Source organism: Coenobita brevimanus, chromosome 43 (assembly GCF_032717465.1).
Source record: "Coenobita brevimanus isolate Jiangsu-jjx chromosome 43, ASM3271746v2, whole genome shotgun sequence".
In the NCBI taxonomy this organism is placed as follows: Eukaryota; Metazoa; Arthropoda; class Malacostraca; order Decapoda; family Coenobitidae; genus Coenobita; species Coenobita brevimanus.
Genome location: NC_136996.1, coordinates 956,594 through 981,123, shown reverse-complemented (window position 1 = coordinate 981,123; position 24,530 = coordinate 956,594). Strand labels below are relative to the sequence as shown.

Below are 24,530 nucleotides of genomic sequence, written 5' to 3'. Positions count from 1 at the left end.
CTACTTGTTCTTAGCAAAACCGAGAACCCAGGAGTAGATTCCATGAGCAACAAGGACGTCCACCCAGGCTGAGGGGAGGCACTGCATGAGGTCCAGGGCCAGGGTGACTGGCCAGGGTGCCGCAGAGTACGACAGGCGAGGGTGGGTGCTGAGGAGGGCACACCTGGCAGGGAGTGGGAACAGTGATGAGATCAGTTTACATGTAGCCTACTTACTGTAAAATTTATTGGCAAAATTACTGACAGTTTTTAAACCCAGTACAGCATATAAGCTACTTTGGAAGCTTATTCAGAATCTTATGTCTTTATAGGCTATATTGTTGCATATTTCTGACACAAACATTACTTTTTAATTCTATGCCCCAGTGAGTTTCACACTATGCATTCACAATATCTTACACCGTGAAACACAAGCGGACAGCTGCATCTCTCTCCAAATGCGTGGGACCCACAGAAACATACCGTACTTCAACCATGTGACACTTGAATAGGCAGACGCCTCCCGTGCTCTCTGTCAGTCAGGACAGAGAATCTCAACACATATTCACCATACCCACACCAGACACAAATGGACAAGTCATGTACATGTGTCATTCCACTTTCGTGCACAGGTGTGTTCACCTCCCAGAAGTCTTAGGTGCAACTCATGTGACTACCATAAGGCAGTGGTAGCAGTACCACAGGAAGAGAATTAATGAAGTCCCTCACTACCTCCCCAAGAAACTCCGGTCCCTCTCCATCTTGTGGGGACTTCCTCCTCTCTTTCCTACATTGTGACCTCGTCAGCTTGGCCTTGTTCTTGCCTGCTTACCCCAGATTCACTTGCTTTCCCATACCCCTTCATCTATCTTACTTGTCTCACATCTCGTCTGCCTTCCCAGCTCGAAACCTCTCAGCCATAGCCTACTGCATACTAGACCTGTAGATGACCTTGCCTACCCTCCAGTCTCGCCTGTGACCACCTCCCAGTAAGGTAGTCACACTGTGTTTGAGGCACAGGTAGGGCCCAGTACCTCTCTCACTCCCAGTCTGAACAGCCACCGATGGAGGCCCGACTGCCGACCGAGGGGACTAATGTGGAGCTGAATGCAGGGCCCACCTATGGAATCTGAACCACACGGCTGCCCGCTACGATTAACTCAAGGAAAACAAAGACCATGAGGACCACGAGGAAGGCCATGATGGGGCATAACGGAAGAAACATCAACCCTACCTGAAGCAATGCATAAGTCGGTCATCCCGGAGCTCCTGCGTCTCCTCCACCCCACCAAAGGCCTGCTCCAGCGCCTTTCCTGCCTCCGTCATGGCGGCACCAAAATCCTGGCGGGTTTCCTCAGCAGCATTCTCAAGCATCTCGCGCAGCTGCACCCCTGTGCTGCGCATGATTCCTGTGCGATTAGGGAGGTTGCCTGCAGGGGAAAAAGGAAAATGCGATATTAATATTTGTAGTCTGACTGTGGTGGGTAAAAAAGCTGCATCTGCTTTGCTCGCTTTATTCTAACTTAGCCCCATTCTGAATGCTAACTTGTTACAATAGTTTGGCACTATAATTTGATAGTCACTGTGAAGTGTTTGGAAAGGATGGAGAAATATAATACTGTTCTATTCTGCCGTTGAGCTACGTGAAATAAGCTGCAAAAAGACGAAAACCTGGGCCAAGTTAACGTGAAAAGAGTGTAACTGAAAGTTGATAATAAACCTGTGATAAAGTTCTGGATGGAGTCTCGTGCTTAACCTTTCCAGCGTGTTTGGTCCCTCTGGTATTTTATTCATCCTGCCACTATAGTGTGTTTGATATGGCCTTGTGTGAGGCTTACATGGTCTGACAAGAACGACGGACATCCCAGAAGGCGCCAGTTCCCTCCGTAGTGCGTGCGTGAAGCCCTCAATGCCGGCTTTAGTGGCGCAGTACACCGTCATGTTGGCCGTTCCTACCTGTCCCGTTGGCGAGCTGACCATCACTACTCGGCCTGCAGAAAATACAGTTGCGATCAGGAATATTGCGCTTTTTTTTTAAGACGAACAGTTATGAAACTCTTATACTTTATACTGAAAAGTTTGCTGGATATCGAAGAGTGCGTCAGGAGGTTCAAATGTTATTCCTCACTTTCTCTTTATTTATCATAAGGAAGAAGATCGAGATTGTGAGTCCGCAATAGTACATAATTTTATACATAAATATACGGTAATTACGTTTTTTTTTTTCTTCCCCGTTCATATGGCTTAAATGGTCTAGGCCCATATTCTCTCCGGTTAAGGAAGCTCCCTAACTCTTCTCTCTAAGCGATTTATTGTGCTTAATGTACCTTTCTGCCCTCCTCTGTATTATGTAAATCCTTCTCATATGTAAACCCTTCTCATATCGCCACACTTTACACTTAGAAAAAGATATTATTCAGCTATGTCTAAAAATAAATCGCCTAGGAAGAGGTGTTAGCTTAAGTTAACCTAGCTTCGGCCTTTCCTATGTTCCACGGGCTTCTGAGGCCAAAAAGGCTAATATGATTGCTTACGTTTACTCTTGGCACAGTTCGGTAAATCAGTGTTCATAATATTTGTATAATTAATAAAGTCTAAATCGTCTTTGTTACGACTGATGTGAGATTTGCTTGTATTATAATTAGGGCTGGTACTTCCCCTGCCTTATCCAAACCCGTAATCTACCACTGCTACTACTACCACCATCACCAGACTACTGCTACTCCTACTACTACTGCTACAACTACTACTATTATTACTACTACTACTTCTTCATCTTCTTCTTCTTCTTTATTTTCTACCACCTTCTTCCTCTGCTTTTTTTCTTCTTAATTTCCTACCACCTTTTCTTCTTCTTCCTCTTCTTCTTCTTCCTCTACTACTACTACTGCCACCATACTACCACTACTACTTCTGCTACTACCCTTGTTCCTCCTAAGCGTGGGTAGGAGTGTTGAGGTGAGGTGGATGGCGCCGGCGAGATTGACCTGCACCTGGGCCGTCACCTGCGCCGTCGTCTGCCACTCACACTGCCCGAACGTCATCACCCCGGCATTGTTTACGAGGCACCATAGCTCTGGGGGAGAGGGGAGGTTAGGTGGGGAGGTGGGGGTGGAGGGAGGGGGAGATGAGGGAGGTTAGAGAGGGGGAAATGGGGGTGGAGGGAGGGAGAGATGGGGGAGATGACGGAGTGCATTATGAGAGGGAGGTGGGGGTGAAGGGAGGGGGAAATGAGGAAGGGGGAGATGGGGGAGATGAATGGGGAGATGGGGGAGGTGAAGGGAGGGGGAGCACTGTGAAAGGGAATGATGAGAGATGATGGAAGGCGAGAGATGGAGGGGTGAAGGAAGGAAGAAACGTTATACTTTCATGTTATCGTGTATGTTACTGATGCAAACTGTAAGTACGAGTATTAGTATGACATAAATAACGATACAGTAACAAGGTGCAGTATGTGAATTAAGTCGCCCAGGAGAAGGTGTTACGGAGCTTTGTGCGCTAATGAGAATACGAGTAGTTATCTATACTCTCTTTACTCTAACTTGGCCAAGATATTCGTCCTTTTGCGGCTAATTTCACGTAACTCAATGGTAGAAAAAGACAATTCTATTGCTCTACATTCTTGTCATGGCACTTCTTCGTGACTAGCTTCATATTCTAGTGCAGATCCATTGTTGTAACTGAGCATTCAAGATGGAGAGATGTCAGTTTTAGACCAAGTAAGAGTAAAAGGGGTATAGACAGTATAAGTACAATGGTTACCTTGGTTGTCTAGGTGGAGGTTGTGGAGTGTTGTGGTGAGTGTGGTGAAGGTGTGGTGATGCCTAAGGTCCAGCATCACCACCACCACCCCCTCCCGCCGTAGGATGTCCGCGGCGGCTCCCTCCTCCTGCAGTACGGTGGCCACGACGGTGAAGCCCCAGCGGCGGGCATGACGGGCCAGGCTCAGGCCGATGCCACTGTCGCACCCCGTCACCACCACCACACGACCCCTCACCCCCACCTCACCCCGCCCCACCACATTACGCCACACCACACCCACAACCACACCCACACCCACACCAATCCACCACATCACCACCTGGAAAAAAAGAAAGAAAAAGAAAAGGAAATGTGTTCAGTACTTAACCCTTCAGTCTGAGTGTTGTCTTTTTTTTTTTAGTTTATTTTTGCTGGTACGATTTAAAAAGAAATTTAGGAGAGATTTCTTGCAGTTAAGTATTATTAAGGATATCTCTAACCCTTCCACGGAGTAAATCTTAGAGCCTACTAAACGACTCCAGCTTTAGCTTTGAAAGAAATGCCCACATGATGAAGCTGTGTTTACTGTGAAGATAGATCAGTCTGGGCCAGTTCCAACCCTCTTCAATACGTGGAAAGAATTTAAACCGTTTTTAGTTCATGGCAGCGTGAAATCAAATTCTTTTATCAGCAAGTATAATTTTACAAGTGTGCTCGAAAAGATAATAATTTTTTCCCATCAGTAGGTGGTGTTCATCAGTACATTTCACTTTGCTTCCAAATTTGAACATAAAAGAGTGAGAGTGCACTTGTAAAAAGAAAAAAAAACACAGCTTGGCATACAGAGGTGCAAGGGCCGTAGAAGAACTGCTGGGTCTCAGGGAACGGGCTGTTGATTCTATGCCCAGAGTTTGACACAGAAAAAATATATAAACAGATCAATCAATAAATAAATAATATCAGTCATTTTTTGTTCTGTCACTCTGGACCCTACCTCACCCCAATTTGTAGTGGGAAAGGAGGTATGGATGATGATGGTGATGATGAATAGATAGGCAGATAGATAGATAGATAGACAGATAGATAGATAAACTGCGCTGGCATTTGTAGTGGAGGGAAAGAGGAGCGTGTTCCATACTGTCGTTGTGTACCCAATGGCAATCCGGTCAAGTAATGATTAAATCTGACCAGTTTTTTTCAATTATAGCGGTCCGCTGTGGGGGTCGGGTTTTTGCGGGGGGGGGGGAGGGTGGAGCGGCGGGAGAGGGAGTGGGGCAGCGGCATGGGGTGGGTGGGACAATGGGATGGGAGGGTGGGGCAGTGGGATGGGAGGGTGGGGCAGTGGGAGGGAAGGGTTGGTGGGGTACTGGGAGGGGAGGGCGATGCGGACTGGCAATAACTTTCTCATAAGGGCTTCTTCATCACAGCTAAGGTCGCCACAGGAGCCGTTATCCTTGTCTTATTGATGGATGGAATGGACGGTCCTGTGGCTGGACCAGGAGAGTACGTAACACCTCTTCCTTGGCTATTTATTTTTCCCTTTACACCTTGATACCCTCCTGCACATCACTGACACAATTTACAATAATATTAAATAAATATATATATATATATATATATATATATATATATATATATATATATATATATATATATATATATATATAAAATCGAAGTGCAACGGTGGTACAAAATCGAATTAAAAAGTTGACCTTACTCTTGACCTGTGACGTATGACCTTTCTGGCCAAAAATTAATCGCCTGTTCCTGGTCATAAATCTTTATGCCAGATTTAATGGAATTCCATCTATTTTTATTGATGATGATGATGATGATGATGATAATGATGATTATAATTATTACTGTTATTATTATTATTATTATTATTATTAGTAGTAGTAGTAGTAGTAGTAGTAGTAGTAGTAGTTGTAGTAGTAGCAGCAGTAGTAGTAGTAGTAGTAGTAGTAGTAGTATCACCACCAGCACCACAACCACCACCACCACCACCATCATCATCATCATCATCATCATCATCACCACCACCATCACCATCACCACCACCATCACCACCACCACCACCATCATCATCATCATCCTGTCCCAGTTTTGATAGTAAGGTAGGCATCATCTGAACTGGAAGGGGTTGATGATCTCTGTCAAAGTAGAGTGAATGCTTTATGGATGGGATATCAGGAGAAAAATAAATAAAAGTATGAATAATGGAGGGGGTTATATCAGCGAGGGAGTTGATGGGGGTTCAGTATAAAGTCATTCAGTTCCTTAAATGGTAGTGGACGTGAATAGCCAACTTCACTATTAAGGGAAAATGGTGGTGATGGTGGTGGTGGTGGTGATGATGATGATGATGATGAACACTGTACGGCCTCTGCATTATTAAGGGAATGTGATAGGCCTACGGAAGATGCAATTTATAACTGTCAATTATACTCAGGCAGGGAGGCAGTGGAGAGAGAGAGAGAGAGAGGGAGGGACAGGGCGAGAGAGAGGGAGAGAAGGTCACGTGCCTTACTATACACCATTTACATATTTTTACATATATACAAAATATAAACAGCTTCTTGCAAATATCAGTAACTGTTTGTAATTTGAGCTGCGTAGAGTAAGCCAAATAACTTTCTCTGTGAGGTAAGACTGAATTTCATCCATCTGCACAGACACATAGATAGATAGATAGATAGATAGATAGACATACATACATACATACATACATACATACATACATATGAACATTCAACCACCCACCCACCCACCGACACACACACACACACACACACACACACACACACACACACACACACACACACACACACACACGTACCCTACGACCTGTGAACTCTGTGACTCCTCCTCCTCACCCTCACACCACGGGAAAAAAAAAAAAAAAAAAAAAAGAGGGTAAGGAAGTGGAAGAAATGGTCACTTTGTATGACAGGTGATGATGATGGCCGCACCTGGGATTAGCACACTCAGGCGCCAGTGACACATCCTTAGCACCTCATTTTTGGCGATTTATTTCCATCTTACACTTGACTCCCTTGTATGTTAAGAGTACCTGTTTAATATGGACACAATTTGCAGCTGTTACAGGCAGGATCATTAACGTGTAATGTGCAAAATAAATCGCCAAGGGCAAAGTGCCACGGAATCTCATGAACTAAAATGAAGACTGCCTATTATCACAGAGCCTTGTGGATATAAGAAGGGGGGGAGAGGCTTCAGTTCCAAAAGAGGGTCTGTCACCACCCTTTCCCCCCAACTACGGCCATAAGAAATAGGGACTTCTTTTGCCACAGAGCACCCCCCCAATTGAAAAATTGGGTATGAGATAATCGTAACATGTATTCAGTATGGACGGTGGGTGATAGTGTCAAGGTAGCGACAGGTGAAGTTAACATGTATAAAGACAGTTAGGCTTCTGTTTGTCAAGACTAAGCCCAGAGTCCGACCGATAAAGGAAAAACATAAGCAGGAACTTGCATTAGAAGAGTGACTGTTCCCTCCCCTCTCTGCTCCACAGGTTGTCAATGTCCATCATATATTGTCACGCACTGCAACTCACTTCATGCATAGAAAATAACAAGCGCTTTACCCCGAGACACTGACTAACACCAAAATGGACCTGGACCTGCTCTGACACACCAGGCATAGCCATGCAAAATTTTAGCTCATTCCACCCAGCGGTATAACTTGTAGTGGGTTCCCATTGTCGGGCGAAAATCAGGCACAGAATTGTACTTCGCTTGCGCACAACTGACCGCACACGGTTATAATTTACACCATCGTTGTCAGCTCGCCGCTCCACGTCTTTTGGTGTATGGCACATCGAAATCCGAGGGGATCGAATGTGGACAGGCACAGACACAGACAACGCTTATTCGCATAGGGTATTGGATTGTGGAAGTCTTTTTGAGTTTGTGCTGCAAATCAGGCCGGCCATCCATCGAAAGAAAACTGATGAACCTTTTCCTTGCCTGCCAAAGATTATTTTCTTGTATGTTTCTTGTACTCCATTTGGACATTTTTGTCCCACGTATGCATCAGTGTATCCCTTTACACTGATGTAACCCTCCTGTTTAGCCCTAGAGCGTTGTGGCTTATAATGAACGGTAAATAAAGAATGCAAATAATAACTACTGTCAGGATCAGCTTGTGTGAACCCGTTTTCCTCTGTACCATTGCTCGACTGATCAATCTTTTCTGTGTGTCATCCAATTCTCTTTTACTTCATGATGAGCGTAGGGGGTCGGGGCTATTAGGCTACTTACTCCCGATATTTAGACGAGGGTGACAAGCCTCGCCAAACCCTGAGCGGCATTATATGATCAGCAGATCCCAGTCACCCTTTTGGATGTAGGTTCGTTAAGTCCCATCCGGTTGGAGCGCCCTAACCCAGTAGGCCACCAGGCGTCATTTGCTTTTACCGCCCAATCTAGTAAATGGTTTCTTGAACACGGGATGGTAAATAAAGAATTTATTATAGCGGAACGCAAACATTCATCAAGCCACGCAAACTATGGTAACTCATTTATTAGCAATACGCACATATGAAAAAAAAAAAAAATCGTTCTTTGCACCATTATCTCCATATCTGTCTATCGTTTTGTCTCTGTCTATATCAGTCTATTTGTCTATATCTATCTATCTATCTAAATATATATACAAGCATAGATATTCACAGAAAGGTGGATAGACAGATAGATAGAGATGAACCCACAGGTGTCTTAATTACGGTAAATCAGTGACAGGTAGGGGTGATTATTACAGGGAATATCATATTGCTTTCTCTCTCTCTCTCTCTCTCTCTCTCTCTCTCTCTGCACTAATTGTTCCAGTAATAGAAGTAATGAACGTGTATGGGTGAGGGTGGGAGTGGAGAATTTTGTGGTGGGGGAGGAGGAGGAGGGGTGGTTGGGGATGCGTGAGAGAGAGAGAGAGAGAGAGAGAGAGAGAGAGAGAGAGAGAGAACCCATACTGGTCTGTTCACATTTATTTAAACATTTTCCTACTGTTACTGCGTTCTTCCCGTAACCCTATGGCAGAACGAGACAGTTCTGTGGTTGTACATCCTTTCCATAGCACTTCTTCGTGACTAGCATCGTATTCTAGCTTTAATATCAGTTTAGTGACGGAAGAAGATAATGCTACGGCTTTTACATAATTCCTATAGCACTTCTTCGTGACAGGCAGCGTATTCTAGTGTTAATATCTTGTTACAGCTCAGCGTTCAAGATGGAGGGAGGGCAATTTTAGGCCAAGATAGAGGGATCAGTCTATAATTCTTTCCATTATCATCGTCCCCCCCAAAAAAAAAAAAAAAACACGAAATTTCTTTTGCTCTCTCTCTCTCTCTCTCTCTCTCTCTCTCTCTCTCTCTCTCTCTCTCTCTCTCTCAAAGGAAGAGTTGGACAACGATGACGACGATTATGATGATGAAGATGATGATGATGATGATGATGACTATTTTTACGACTTACCTTTTCTTTCTTAGTCCCAGTAGGCTTCCAGTGCTGGGGGAGGGGGGATGCCTTCTCGCGGTGACACCAATATAACCGGGCTGCTCCCTGCCTGGTAATGCAAACGTCCTTCAAATCTTCCTGTCCCCCGGAAGAAGATAGTAGACTGTAAGAGAAGGGTAAATTTAGCCTGCAGTCAACTGGGTTTACGTCCAATCGAGCCTGAGTCTACAATAACAACAACAATAGCAATAACAGTAACAAGAATAGCAATAACAATAACAAGATTAGCAGTAACAATGACAACAATAGCAATAACAATAACAACAACAATAGCAGCAACAACAATAACAACAACAATAGCAACAATAACAATAACAACAACAATAGCAACAATAACAATAACAACAACAATAGCAACAATAACAATAACAACAACAATAGCAGCAATAACAATAACAACATTAAAAACAATAGCAACAACAACAATAACAACAATAATACCACAATCACTACTACTACAAGAACAACACGTAGGCCTCCACAGCTACCACAGTTACCACAATCACAACAACAACTACAACAACTATAATATTTCAACACTACCACAGATACAACTCCCGCAACAAGGATTATGATCTTACTTCAGCCCTAATACTCCCAGATCCAGCTCCAAGTTACCCTGTCCTCCCTAATACCTCTTCCTGATACCTTTACCTGATACCTTCTCTAGTATTATTATTCCTTTCAGTTTAAAAAGCGAAAAGAGAATGGCTATGAACAAACAGCTGATTTCTAGCGATTATTATTATTATTATTTTTTCAACCAAATAGCATTCATATACAGTTTATTATTTTTCGCCACCATATTACTTCCGACATTGCATTTTTGTACGCAACGCTTTTTTCTTTTTTCTTTTTTTTATGCTCATTTATTTTTTCTTCTACTGTAAGCTGTATATAGGCCTTGCGTCCCTGGGTTAACTGGCAGCTTCAAGTAGTTGCCAGTTAGCCGACATTGCTCAGTGTTTTTAGGATGCCTTTCTGGATACCCGCAAGAACAGACATCGAGGTATTGCTTTAAGAACACCTGCTCTTACCTGACAAACTTCACTTACCCTTTTGCCAGGTGTAATTTGATTGGAGTGTTAAATTTTACTAGTAACCAAGGAGTATTAGCTTTTTCTTGCCTCATAACTAAGGCTTATCTGCTTTCATACAAACACGGGTTAGTATTAAGTTGTGAGATTGGCTCAGTTCCGTCTGGTGAAATCAGATCTTCTATAGTATCACCGCAGCTTCCATAATCGGCACAAATATGTCAAGGTGAGCAGTACTACCACCACAACCATCACTACTAACACCACCACACCACCACCACTACTAACACCACCACTACCATCACTACTGCCACCACCACACCACCACCACTACTAACACCACCACTACCATCACTACTGCCACCACCACACCACCACCACTACTAACACCACCAACACTAACTAACACCATCACCAACACAACCACCACCACCAACACAACCGCCACCACTAACACCACAATCACCACCACCAACACAACCGCCACCACTAACACCACAATCACCACCACCAATACCACCACCACCACAACAACACAGGTATACAATCACCACCACTGTCACCACCACTAACCCCACTAACACGACACTGAAAAACAGAATCAGCCACCACTGTCACCACCACTAACCCCACTAACACGACACTGAAAAACAGAATCAGCCACCACTGTCACCACCACAACTACCACCACAACTAACACAACCACAACTACTGTACCACCACCACCACCACCACCACACTGGGAGTCAGGCGAGGTACGGAGAGCAAGATGTCACCATTGTATTTGTTATCTGATCTTCGGAGATTTCGTAACTCCTTTTCTGTGGCGATATTTTCAGATCATTGCACGTTTTTATCCTCTTGTACGTTACTAAAGCAAAATATATCCATACTGAAAAAATACGTATTACACAAAAAGGAAAATGAAGGTGAACCACCAATAATAAATGGCTAAGTAAGAGGTGTTACGGCTTCTCCAGTCATTTAGAACACAATATCACATACGAAATGAAACAAGGAAGAAGAGAAAAATATGCTATGGCCTTTTCACTCTAACTTGGCCTAAAACTGCCGTCTCCCCATCTTGAATGCTGAGCTGTAACTCTAGATTAACACTAGAATATGATGCTAGTAACAAGTGCCATGGCGAGGACGTAGAGCCATAACATTGTCTTTACCTGCCACTGAGCTACACGAAATAAGCTGAAAGAGGGACGAAAATTTGGGCCAGGTTAAAGAGGAAACAGTATAGTAGAAGGTAGTTTTTTGGGTGTGTTTTTAGACGTATGTAGTTTATGCATTTACTCACCAAAAATTTGCAATTTTTATCCATGCTTTCCTTTTTTTCGGAAAGTTTTTTTGGTTTGATTTGGTTATATAAGACAGGTGTTTGGTTATGTAGGACAGGTGTCTGGGTATATAGGACAGGTGTCTCGTTATATAGGGCAGGTGTCTGCTTATATAGGGCAGGTGTTTGGTTATATAGGACAGGTGTTTGGTTATATAGGACAGGTGTTTACTTATATAGGACAGGTGTCTGCTTATATAGGGCAGGTGTTTGGTGTTGACGTTGCTCCTAGATTTCCTTGACGTTTTCTTTCTCTTCCCAGACGATTCTATTCTGCTTTTGAGTTTTTTTTTTTTCGAATTGGCGAGGTTAGAAGTTTGTAAAGGCTATATAAACCTCCCAGAACTAGGGATTTTTCTCTAAGCTGAATGAAACCGTCTGAAAGTAGCAATAATAATGGAAATAAAAACGTCACCGTGAAGCAGGGTGGATCGTGTGTGTGTGTGTGTGTGTGTGTGTGTGTGTGTGTGTGTGTGTGTGTGTGTGTGTGAGAGAGAGAGAGGAGGGTGTGTGGGTAAGGGAAGGGGGAGGAGGTGGAGGAGTGGAGGAGGAAGAATGTGTTGGAGGGAGGAAAGGGGAAGGAAATACTGTAGGAGGTTGGAATGAGTGGATAAGAGAAGGTGGGGTGAGAGAGAAAGGGAAGGAGACAGGGTTGAAGGGAGGGGTATGGGGTGAGGGGAGGGGGAAGGAGAAGAGGGAGAGGGAGGTGAGGTGAAGGGGAGAGGAGGTGAGGGTGAGAGGAGGGGGAAGGAGTTGGGGGTGAGGGGAGGTGATGGGGGGAGATAAGGAGATGGGGGAAGGTGTACTTAATTTGTAACCAAAGCACATCACCTTTGTCTTACCTGCTCTCTCTCTCTCTCTCTCTCTCTCTCTCTCTTTCAAGGTGACAGGTAGACAGCACAATAACAAGGTACAGGTGACCCTTGGGGAGAGAGAGAGAGAGAGAGAGAGAGAGAGAGAGAGGGGATGATGATGATGATGATGATGATGATGATGATGAGAGATTCCTTAAATAAACAAATAGGAATTATAGTAAACAGGTGAGTGAGGGAAGAAATAGACCTAGAAGAAGGCCTAAAGACTGCATCATTTTCTTCCATATCACAACCTTCCCCTAGAATACGACATGCAGCAATCATTTTTACATCCAGGTCCCCAGATGTAGTGCTGGATGAAGAGAGAAAAATGGAAGCAAACTTTGTCTGTGAGTCTGACCGGCCCAAGAATCGAACCCGGATTTTTCAAGTTCCGGAGTGGATACGCTGACCATTACACCACTGGCTACCCCTGGATGGTGGAGGGGTGAGGTTGGGTGTGGGAGGGGTGAGGTAGGGTGTGGAAGGGGTGAGGCAGGGTGTGGAAAGGGTGAGGTAGGATGTGGGAGGGGTGAGGAGGTATGGGAGGGGTGAGGCAGGGTGTGGGAGGGGCGAGGTAGGGTGGAAAGGGTGAGGTATGGTGTGGGAGGGGTGAGACAGGGTGTGGGAGGGGCGAGGTAGGGTGTTGAAGGGGTGAGGTAGAGTGTTCGAGTGAGGCAGGGTGTGGGAGGGGTGAGGCAGGGTGCGGGAGGGATGAGGTTGGGTGTGAGAAGGGTGAGGCAGGGTGCAGAAGGGATGAGGTAGGGTGTGGGAAGGGTGAGGCCGGGTGTGGGAGGGGTGGGGCAGGGTGTGTGGGTGAGGCAGAGTGTGGGAGGGGTAAAACAGGGTGGGAAAAATGGGAAGGGGCAGAGTAGACAGTGGCAGGGTAGTGACCAAACCAAGCCGTGGCAAGGACGAGTTAAGAGATTTGAATTTCGCTAAGGCATCCTGTACTGATCTCACACAACACCGTCTGGCATATTATAAAGACACTTCCACTAATACCACCAGACCAGTTTTGTATGAGACAGCTTTAGCATGTATTGTGCGGTGGGTGTAAGTGCAAAAATGGTGACATGTGAAGGTCAATGGCACCAAGAAGAACCGCAGGACCTAAGGGAAAAAACTGTCTAGTCCAGTTATCCTATCAGTGTCACACACCTCAAAATTCACTCACTCATCGTAAATTTTATTCATCCTTGAGGCTGAGGGGTGAGGCAGTAGGGCAAGAGGATGGGGTGAGGCAGGTGGGGTGATGGGTAGGGTGAGGGGTGAGGCAGGAGAGGTGATGGGTATGGTGAGGGGTGAGGCAGGGATGAGGCCAATAATCCCCCTTACCTGCACGGCACAGTGACAATAATGGCCAGCAGCTCAGGTAACACTCACACCACACACACCACTGTCCACCTACGTGTGTGTGTGTGTGTGTGTGTGTGTGTGTGTGTGTTTGTGTGTGTGTGCAAAAAATTAGGAAGTCTGTGGTCATGTGTGTGAGAACGGCAAAACGTGCGTGAGTGTATGTTACGATGTGTTTTCTATGCATTTTAAATATTATAAATAGGTTTGTGTGTGTGTGTGTGTGTGTGTGTGTGTGTGTGTGTGTGTGTGTAGCCAGTTCTGGGCGTGGGTGGGTCAATACGAGAATACCCCACGAAGTATACCAATCTGATCCCTCCGGCTAATTCAGAATTCTTTCCTAAACATTTCCATTTTTTTTCCCCGACAATGGAGGAGACCAAGACAGCGAGACAGGGGAATAAGAAGTCATTAAAGAGGCTTCCTAATAATCTTCTATTAGTGATATGGATACTTAGTTCCTGTGGTCTGATGAAGTCATTAAAGAGGCTTCCTAATAATCTTGTATTAGTGACATTGATACTTAGTTCCTGTGGTCTGATGGTGTAGTTTTTTATTTTGTCTACATCCAGAGAGCTTTCTTCAGCTTCATGGAGGGGACATGTTATACAGCCTTCATTAATTCCCTCGGTGCTGGAGAGACGCCTTCACGTGGTGGCACCGACATGCCTGGTCGGTTCCGCTGCCTGGTTATACAAACGTCCCTCAGCTCTCTTCCTGTCTCGCTGAAAGGGTGATGGTGGGTTGCAAGGGGAAGGTCATATTAACCCTGCAGAGGAGCCTGGGACTGCGACTAGCGCTGATAATTCCTTCACTACCAGGTGGATCTCCAGTGTTTGATATAATCGCCCTCAAATAGTAATTATAAAGTATAATCTGTTCACTTAAAGTATAATCTGTTCACTTTAAATTGTCATTTCTCCATCTTGAACGCTGGAGTATAACAAGAGATGAACTCTATAATTCGATGGTAATTACGGAAAAAAAAAAAGTGCCTTGGAAAGGATGCAGGGCCGTGCTATTGTTTTATCCTGATATAAGCTACGAGAAACAGACTGCAAGAGGACGAAACTCACTGCCAGGTTGTTGTTGTTGTTGTTTGTTGTTGTTGTTGCTGTTGTTACTTAACTCTGTCTGAGATAGGCTTGGTATGTTTGTCAGTCCATATGTACAAAAATGTTCGTCTAATATTATCGTTGGTCTGTTGTTGCACCTCTGCTACTTCTCACTTTCCTCTGCTGGCTAATATTTCTAAGCTGAGAGAAGGAGAGAGAGAGAGAGAGAGAGAGAGAGAGAGAGAGAGAGAGAGAGAGAGAGAGAGAGAGAGAAAATAATTTAGCTACGTTGAAGGTCAGGTAAGATGTGAGAAATATCACCCATGAAGCGATAATTACAGATTACGTTAAATCTTTCCTTTTGAATCGCGTTTCATGACATATCTGCCACTCTCATGTATCATCCCGGATGTAGGAAACGAATTACATGAGACGAGGAAAATTTATGATACGAGAATCTAACACCAGACGTAGGCCTAGCTGTGTCGGAGAGACGAATTTATTATAAGTCTCTCTCTCTCTCTCTCTCTCTCTCTCCTCTCTCTCTCTCTCTCTCTCTCTCTCTCTCTCTCTCTCTCTCTCTCTCGTGGTTATAAGAGGGAAGGGTCCAGCTGTTTGTTTGTTTGTAAGGGAAGTGATCGTGTGTTTGTGACTCCCATCCCTGGGTATTTGTCACTGTGATGGGCAGCACAGGCCGGCCCAGCCCCAGTCACGAACCCCATCACACCATTGTGTACCAGACGCGGTTCACCGCATCACACCCTGTTTACTAACTGACTAGACCTTAAGATGGTAGGGACGGATCTAGGAATATTCTTCAAGTGTCGTCCTAAGTACTTTCCAAATTTCTGAGCGTTCAACATCTAGTTTCTCCTAGTCAGCTAAGTAACGTTTGATTTTTCATATAATTTTTGTTACTGAACATGAGCATGAAACCTACAGTAAATATTTCATGGATGGATTATATAATGTTGTACTCTGGTCACATTACCTTGGCCTTAAATTGCCATCCCTCGATCTCGAATGCTGGGGTATAACAATAGATTAACACTAGAATATGATGCTAGTCATGAAGAAGTGCTGTAGAGTGAATGTAGAGCCACAGCACTGTTCTTTTCTGCCACCATGTGAAAGAACCCGCAAAAGGATGAAAATCTGGGCCAAGTTAAAGTGAAAGAACTATAGTGTAGGAGAGTGGACCAAAATAACAAGGGATGGACGCAGTGTAGATGATTCATTGCAACCAGTGGAAATGTTGGCTGGGAGAGAGAGACAGGCTAGAACTTGAATTCTTTATTTTTTCTCTAACCTTCCGAGCTACACAGAACCCAAGTCTCTGAAGATGGGTTCTGTGTAGCCCGAAACGTTATAGAAAAGAAAGAACTCAAGCTCTAACCTGTGTCTCTCTCCCACCCAAAATTTCCAGTGGAGGCAATCAACAGGTGCAAAAAATATCTCCTAAAAAACCACTGCGGCAGCCCAGAATTTGAGGATGGGTTACTTATTCGCTCTTCTATCTTTCTTCATATTTCCACCGAGAATTTAAAGATGGATTACTTCTTTATTTTTCTGCCTTCTTTCACATGTCTACCAAACACCTGACGACCAAACTGAAGTGTAAAATTGAGGTGAAGTAGTTTATATAAGACGAACAAAGCGATATCTGACAAGTGTTGACTTTTATCGAGACTCGTATTCCTTGCAAGACGTTTCAGAACCTTCTTAACCCCTTCAGCTCAGTGACTCATTTTTAAGTTTATATGACGTTAATATTAAGTTTATATGACGATTATGTTAAGCTTAGGAGGGATTTTTTTTAACTGTGGGGGGAGGGGGATTAGAAATAGACCTCACTCACCCCCCCCCCACAGCAAGACCACTCCCCTAAGAAGAATAAAATCGGATTTCTTTGATCTTATTATTATTTTTTTTTTTTTTTGCCCTTTTGCTGCTTACTCCACGTAGCTCATTGGCAGGCAAAGATAATGCTATGTCTTTGCCTCGTTTTATATAGCACTTCTTCGTGACTACCATCATATTGTAGGGATAATCTGTTTAAGTCATTACTCGAGATGGATATGTGGTAATTTTAGGAGAAATTAGAGCAAAAAGAGTATTGTGGTAGAGGAGAAAGAAAAATTAACCACACAAACACAGAGAGAGAGAGAGAGAGAGAGAGAGAGAGAGAGAGAGAGAGAGATACAAACCGATAATGAGATAGGACATAGAGAGAACACGAAAGAAATTACACCCATAGGGAAATACAGGCACCCGCATCTCTTCAGCACACCCCGACAGGACAAAATTCACGTCTATCAAATCCTCCTGTGATCACGTTTCCTCTCACCTCCCATCCTCACCTCCTCCTCACCTCCTCTCCTCCTTCTTTTTCCCTCTGGTCTCCTTGCGCGCCCCCGTCTGCGTCGTGAACCTCCTCCCACACGCCGGCGCCTCGGGTATATATGACGGAAGCGAGAGACATTCCGCCACTTCGCCCGCCATCCTCCCTTCCAGGCACAGGTCCTCTCTCCCGTTCACCGTCAGGGCCCCTCAGCCAATAGGTGAATAGAGGTAGAACGGGCTCACTCTCGCCTGCGAACTTGTAGTCTTCAGCGAGTTCGATACACGGCACACACACACACACACACACACACACACACACACACACACACACACACACACACACACACACACACACACACACACTCTCTGTCTCTCTCTCTCTCTCATGTGTAACAGATACTTTAATTTTTTGCATTTCTAGGTGCCGGAGCATCTCTTGGAACGGCTTCGTCCGTCTGTCGCTTACTAACGATTTTCGGAAACGAGATGACTCTGCCGTAGACATTAGCGACTTTATCGAAGCCACACCATACTGTACCATACCACACCACACCATACTGTACCACAAAACACCACACCATACTATATACCACACCACAACACACCACACCACGCACCATACTATACAGCACCACACCACACTATACCACACACCTCACCACACCACACCATACCACACACCTCACCACACCACACCATACCATACTGCACCATACCACACCTCACCACCCTCCCAACATCGACACAAAATCACCCTCCCACACCACAACAGGGGCATTAATCAAAGTGCCATGAAACTCCCTCATCTAACATTTTTTTTTTTTATAGTCCGTTCCCTGAGTCCCGCCAGCCCTCCTACACACCACACGTTTTCACCTGTCACCACTTGAACACCAATACCCACCGCTCATACTGGATACATGCTAGGGCTGTCTCATCCAGAACTGGTGTGCTGGTATTAGCGGAGGTATTTTCATGACATGTAGACAAGCCCTGTAAAAAAAAAAAAAAAAAAATCAGGAAGGTCTATGTAACGAAATTCAAATAATCAGATCGTTCCCTGTCCTAGTCTGAGATCGAACTCGCGTCCTCTTATATAGAAGATAACTTTTCTAACCACTAAAGTAATTTGCCGATGGTTGATGTGTTGCAGGGTGGTGTGGTTGTGAAATTAGTTGCTGATGTTGTGGTTGCATCAGGTAGGTAGGTTTCAGTAGGGTTGTGTGGTTGCGAAATTACCTGTCAGTGTTGTGGTTGTGTCATCAGGTAGATACACTTCAGTAAAGTAGTGTGGTTGTGCAAATACTTGTTGATGTTGTGGTTGCTTCAGGTAGGGTAGTATGGTTGTGGATTTACCTGTCAGTCTTGTGGTTGTGTTTTCAGGTGTGGAGATGTGGCTGTGTAATTACCTGTCAGTGTTGTGGTTGTGTTTTCAGGTGTGGAGATGTGGCTGTGTAATTACCTGTCAGTGTTGTGGTTGTGTTTTCAGGTGTGGAGATGTGGCTGTGTAATTACCTGTCAGTGTTGTGGTTGTGTTTTCAGGTGTGGAGATGTGGCTGTGTAATTACCTGTCAGTGTTGTGGTTGTGTTTTCAGGTATGCAGGGTGGCGTGGTTGTGGTTGTGGTGGCCGTGGCAGTGAGCAGCGCCGCCGCCTGTTTCATCACCAACTGTCCCCCTGGTGGCAAGAGATCCGGGCCCACAGCAGCTCTAGGCCGATCCCGCACGGTTAGTACCACCACACCACATACCTACCGCACCACCACACACGTCACCCTCAACCTCTGTACTGTGATGACCTTTCTTTTATTATATTTACTTCATTGTCTGACTATTTTATTTCACTTTGAAGAAGAAGGTTTTTCGAAAGGGGTTAGTTGCAACATTCAGTATTTCCTTCAGAACCAGAGACTTACTAAGCTGAGTAAAATCGTCTGTAAATAGCAGGAATAAGATGGGAAAAGATGTAATGGGATTGAAAAAGGTTGATATAATACACTAGCAAGTCAAAGTGTCTGCCCACCTTTTACCCCTGCTCCTGGCCAGACGAAAAGGACTTCACACCGAACGATGACCCAGCCGTTTGTCCAGAGTTGGGGTAGTAGTTGGTAGCTGTACTAGATGACACACAAACGACGCTGTTACTTGTGCAATCTAAAAATCATCGAACTATTAGCAACAGGTCTTCGTTCGGTGTAAAACCCTGGCGGCGATTTAGTTTCAGCCAGGTGAAGAGAGAAGGCAGAAGTTATGGTTGGAGAGAGAGCACAGTACATATTTTCTAAAATGTTCTTTCACCAGTCAAACGTTCTTGATTTTCATGTGTTAGAGGTACATCACTTCAGCACTGATGTATATATGAGGTGCTGAAGTGAGGTACGTAAATAAATATAGGAGTAAATTTAAAAAGATACTGTCGTACTGACCCGTCCTGCATGATATAGTATCTTGTTGTTGCCCCTCAGTACGTGTCTGCGGGTTGGATCTGCTGGGGTGTGTCTGGGGATGAGATCATATTCTAGGGGAACACTGGGACTTAACATAAAGCTATAGTCTCCCTAATTGACCCACGTGAAGCGGAGAGACATTAATATAAGCCTAGCTTCTTGTTCCTCAGTGTGCCTCTTAAAGGCCTTGGTCTGCTGGGTCGGTGTCTGGGTCCTGAGATCTACTGCGGTTCGTTTTCAGGGGGAAGACTGGGACTTAATAGATACAGTCTGCCTTAAATAATGGCCTCGTGTAGTTGATAAGGATTCAGATAAGCCTTCTTCTTCAGTGCACATCCTGCGGGCCTGGTCTGCTGGGTCGGTGCCTGGGTCCTGAGATCTGCTGTGGGCCGCGCATCGGATGTTTCCTGGGCACCCGTGAGGCAAGGCTGTGTCGGGCAGAGAACCTGCTGCCCATCACCTGCACCAACGCTGACCTCAAGACCTGCGGCACCAGGCAGGAGGGGCACTGCGCCGCGCCGGGACTCTGCTGCACTGAAGGTGGGTCTCAGGCATCTTCAGCCTCTTTACCTTCGCCGCAGTTGGTTGCCGGTATTCTGAACTGTCTGCTTGCATCTCTCTATATGGATGCAGCACCTATGTAGCATTGCAGTCTCACCCCGTTTCATTGTATCTCAAGTGTCTGCTTGCATCTTTCCCCCATTTCAGTGGACGTGCAGCACCCGTATAGCATCGCATTTTCATTCGTTTTCTGCATAACTTTCTAATGCAGAGTTAACCGGAGTTTACAGGTCATCATGTAGCAACTGGTCAGCTCTAGAACTGTCTTCCTTGTTCTGTACTTCCTCTTATCTGTGGGGAAATACATTCGAATTTGTCTGAAAATAAGCGGATCTTAACTTAAGCATTCCTTTGCTGACTTGATCTTGAAACGAGCAACTTTTTTCAGGGTCCAGCCTTTGGTTCTTTCTTTGTTGCATTAAAAATGGAGAGGGGAGGAGAAGGGGATCTGATTCTCTGCAGTTTGACAGCGGGTAGTATATTGCTCGCCCTCTATCAAACCTTCCGTCTTCCTAGTTTCTCAGCACGTCACTAGCAAACGTTCTCTAGCAATTTATCTTTGGTCATAGAATACTTAATATATTGCATTTTTCACTAATTTTTCATTGTTCAGGGGTGAATTTTGACACGAATCAATTTTCCAACATCGACTTTGGTCTTAGGACCCACGAGACACATAAATGGTCTTGCATTTAAAGAGAGAGAGACAGACAGACAGACAGAGACAGAGAGAGACCGCTACACCTGGCCCCCTTTTGGTACGTAGCGTCTGTTTGATCCTATTCTTGCCCCTGCCAGATGATTTTCTTTAGCTAAGGAGAGCATACTAGTAGTGAAGGGGTTAACAAAGACTGTATGGAACTCCTTTAATATTCTAGGTGTGTGTGTGTGTGTGTGTGTGTGTGTGTGTGTGTGTGTGTGTGTGTGTGTGTGTGTGTGTGTGTGTGTGTGTGTGTGTGTGTGTGTTTGACTGATTACATTCCTCTGCTTGTTAAACCTGCTTCCTTGGGTTTAGGCTTACACTGTGCAAGGTCAGTGTGTGTGTGTGTGTGTGTGTGTGTGTGTGTGTGTGTGTGTGTGTGTGTGTGTTTTACCCCATTTTAGTTGCCGCTTTTGTGTACGAGTCTTTGTATTTTCGCCTTTGTTGTAGTTGATGTATTGGCGTTAGGGACCTGCGTGTAACAGTGATTGTTGTGCGTCGTAGTGTAAAGGAAGACTGGGACTTAATTAATTTTTGATCTTTTTGTATGTATATGTGTGTATGTATGTATGTATGTACTTTAATTTTTTGCTAATATACTTCCGTAGAATTGCACGTTTTTTTGTTTTTTGTTTTACTTATGCATGATCAAGGGCGTCCAGGTGGTCACAGGTGTAGGTGTTGTCAGGCTTCATTATTACCGTGATCCCACCCAGGTGAGGGAGGCGACGTGGCAGCCTTGGGGAGGGGGATGGTGGTGGTGGTGGTGGTGGTGAAAGAGGTAGTGGTGGTGGGGGAAGAGGTGGTGATGGTAGTGGGTGTTGGTGGTGGTTGTGGTGGTGGTGGTGGTGGGGGAAGAGGTGTTGGTAGTGGTGAGTGTTGACTGGCAGTGAAAAACGCCTCAGCCATGACATTTACAGTGCAGTTCTAATCACGCCATGCACTGCTAACCCTCGCCATGAATCCACATACACTAACACTCATAAGCTTACTTTTTGCATAGTATTCCTTGTGTGTATTATTGTTTTCATTCACTCAACTACCATACATGTCAGAACCATTTTTTTTTCTTAGCATAGTTGTTCGTAAGATTGATTATTTTTAGTTTTCTTTTGCACTCCTTCGGCTGCCAAAAATTTCACGATCAGACTTTCTTGACCTTGTGCATAAGATTGTGTGTTTGTGCTTCTTGTCTTCATTCGTGTAGACACTAGACGCTGCATAACCATACATCGTTTTGCTGTTTATGGTTTTATTTTCAAGCAGAGAGAGAAAGAGAGAGAGGGGGGAGGGGGGCCTAAAGACTCAACGATTTCTGCTTAGTAAACAACCAGGAAGATTCGTTTATCCTGCAGAATTCGCCAAGGCTTCATAAACACGATCTTAAATCCTGTCTTAGGCCTCTTGCTCTCCTTGGGTTGGCCTTCGAGGGGGCTGGGTTGATCTTGAGTGAGGGCAGGTTCTTCACAAATGCTCTTGAATTGCTAAGCGAGTCCACATCTTCTTCTAGGTCTATTTTTGCCCTCAGAAGAAAAAATAGAAAGAATATCGTGATAGATTTTCGATTATCATACCAAAACATTCTTAGACACAGAGTAAATATTGTGTTATTCTCTCTCTGCCTTGTGTTTTGATAGGTACAGTTGTCTTGATATATTTCTCTCTCCCATCCCCCCACCCATTGATATTTTGATCATCCTCTGATAGCTATGTGGTTCTGAAATGGGTGGACGGATGGTTATATATACATTTTTAATTTGCGGACGGACATGTGTGACCATTCATTCACTGGTTCTATAATAGGGTTGCTTTTTACGTGACAAATATCCCTAACCACTTTCAGCTCATTGGTGTAGTCAGTCTGAGGGGTAAATTTCACTAGTAACCAAGGAGACGCATTCCTTCCACATTATGGCTCATCGACTTTCATGCCACCATGACTTAGTATTGAAGGTGTAAGGGTGGTTCAGATCTGGGTTTATTTGACTAGTGACCAAGGAGACGCATTCATACCACATAAAGGCCCATCGAATTTCATGGCACCACGAGTATTTTTGAGAGACCCAGTACCCTCAAAAAAATAAATAAATGAAAATAAACTATAGCACTGCGACTCTGCCATATGTGTCAGTCATCACAAAGGGGAATTGATTTTTTTTTTTTATGCAAGGAAGGAACCAAAGGCTTACTGATACAGCTGTTTATGTATAATGATTGATTTATAACTTTATTAATTGCTAAATACACCACAAAACTGTAAATCTAGCGGTAATTCGGTCATCTGTTAAGGAAGCTCCCCAGCACCTTTTCTTAAGTGATTCATTTGATTACGTCTTACTTTCCTCTTCTGTGTTATGTAAATCTTTCCGCTATCGCCATACTCTGCAAAAATAACATACTGAATTATTTTGACCATCAGGATACAAAAATAATCGGCTAAGGAAGAGGTGTTAGGGAGCTTCCTTAACCGACAAGATTACCAGCCTAAGAGTCGTATTGCAGCTGATATGGGATGCATTGTAACGCCTTTTCCTAAGAGATGTGTTCTATATATTGTGCTTTAACTCTCTCCTGTATACTATTTATATAGTTAAAAGATTGACATACTTTGCAAAATAAATGACAAAGGAAGAGGTGTTACGAAATTTCCAGGTAACATACGACCTAATCCTAAGCCTCCTTAAAAACTGAATGTCTTAAATGGCCATCGTGTAGTTGATAGGCACTCAGAAACCCTCCTTCTTCTCCTGCAGGTAAATGCGAGATGGATGAGAGCTGCGTGAGTGAGGGTCGAGGTGGAGGTGAGGGACACAAGGAGGCCAGACAGCGATTGCCCCTCATCACATCCCTAAATGACGACATGTGGGACGGACTCTGAACCCCCCACTGACAATACACCCTGCTAACACCCTACTAAAACACCCTGTCAATGCATCTCATAAGTACACACTACCAAACTTACCCTAACCCATCCCAAACCAACCTACCTTTAGGACGGACTGTGAACCGCCCACTGACAATACCCCCTGCCAACACACCCTACCACCCTGCCAGCACACTACCTAACGTAACTTACCTGTAGGAAGGAATATGAACTACTCATTGACTAACATACCCTGTCAACACACCCTGTCAAAACACCCTACGAGCACACCCTGCCAGTATTTCCCTACCAACAAACCCTCCTTTACACATGTTACCAACACACCCTGCCCTGTTCCACTGCCAGTACACCTTCCTAACAACACACCCTGCCAACACACCTTACTAACACACCCTCCTCTCCTTCCCAACACACTTTCTTCGTCATCCACACACGAGGAGGCGATAAAACTCTCCTTACACAATGCGGAGACAGAGAATAGGCTGCGTCCTTGTTTTATTTACTGTCTCCATGGTGGTCCAGCTGAGGTACGGGAGGAACTAATGAAGAGAAAAAAGAAAAAAAGAAAAAACGAAGACCCGAATATTTACAGACCATGGAAGACCTAAATGTTTGTAAGGACCGAAATGTTTGAAGATCGAAATTTTTGAAAAGACCGAAATATCTGAAGATCCAAGTTGACGACCAAAAT

General features: G+C 44.5%; 2 protein-coding genes across 2 annotated transcripts; one reads left to right on the top strand and one right to left on the bottom strand.

The window, feature by feature from the left end:
- LOC145397780 (D-beta-hydroxybutyrate dehydrogenase, mitochondrial-like) lies at nt 1-4,053 on the bottom strand. The gene is made up of 5 exons (XM_080270802.1): nt 3,741-4,053; nt 2,902-3,054; nt 1,817-1,969; nt 1,213-1,408; nt 1-163 (listed from the first exon to the last, which is right to left on the bottom strand). The coding sequence occupies exons 1-5, from the start codon at nt 4,051-4,053 to the stop codon at nt 1-3; spliced, it is 978 nt and encodes a 325-aa protein (XP_080126928.1).
- A 13,358-nt stretch (nt 4,054-17,411) lies between these two features.
- Nucleotides 17,412-24,038, top strand: LOC145397730 (oxytocin-neurophysin 1-like). Its single transcript, XM_080270747.1, has 4 exons — nt 17,412-17,467; nt 18,845-18,975; nt 20,024-20,234; nt 23,709-24,038. Exons 2-4 carry the CDS (start codon nt 18,847-18,849, stop codon nt 23,831-23,833), a joined length of 465 nt encoding a protein of 154 aa, XP_080126873.1. The 5' UTR covers nt 17,412-17,467; nt 18,845-18,846; the 3' UTR covers nt 23,834-24,038.
- The last annotated feature ends 492 nt before the right edge of the window (nt 24,039-24,530 follow it).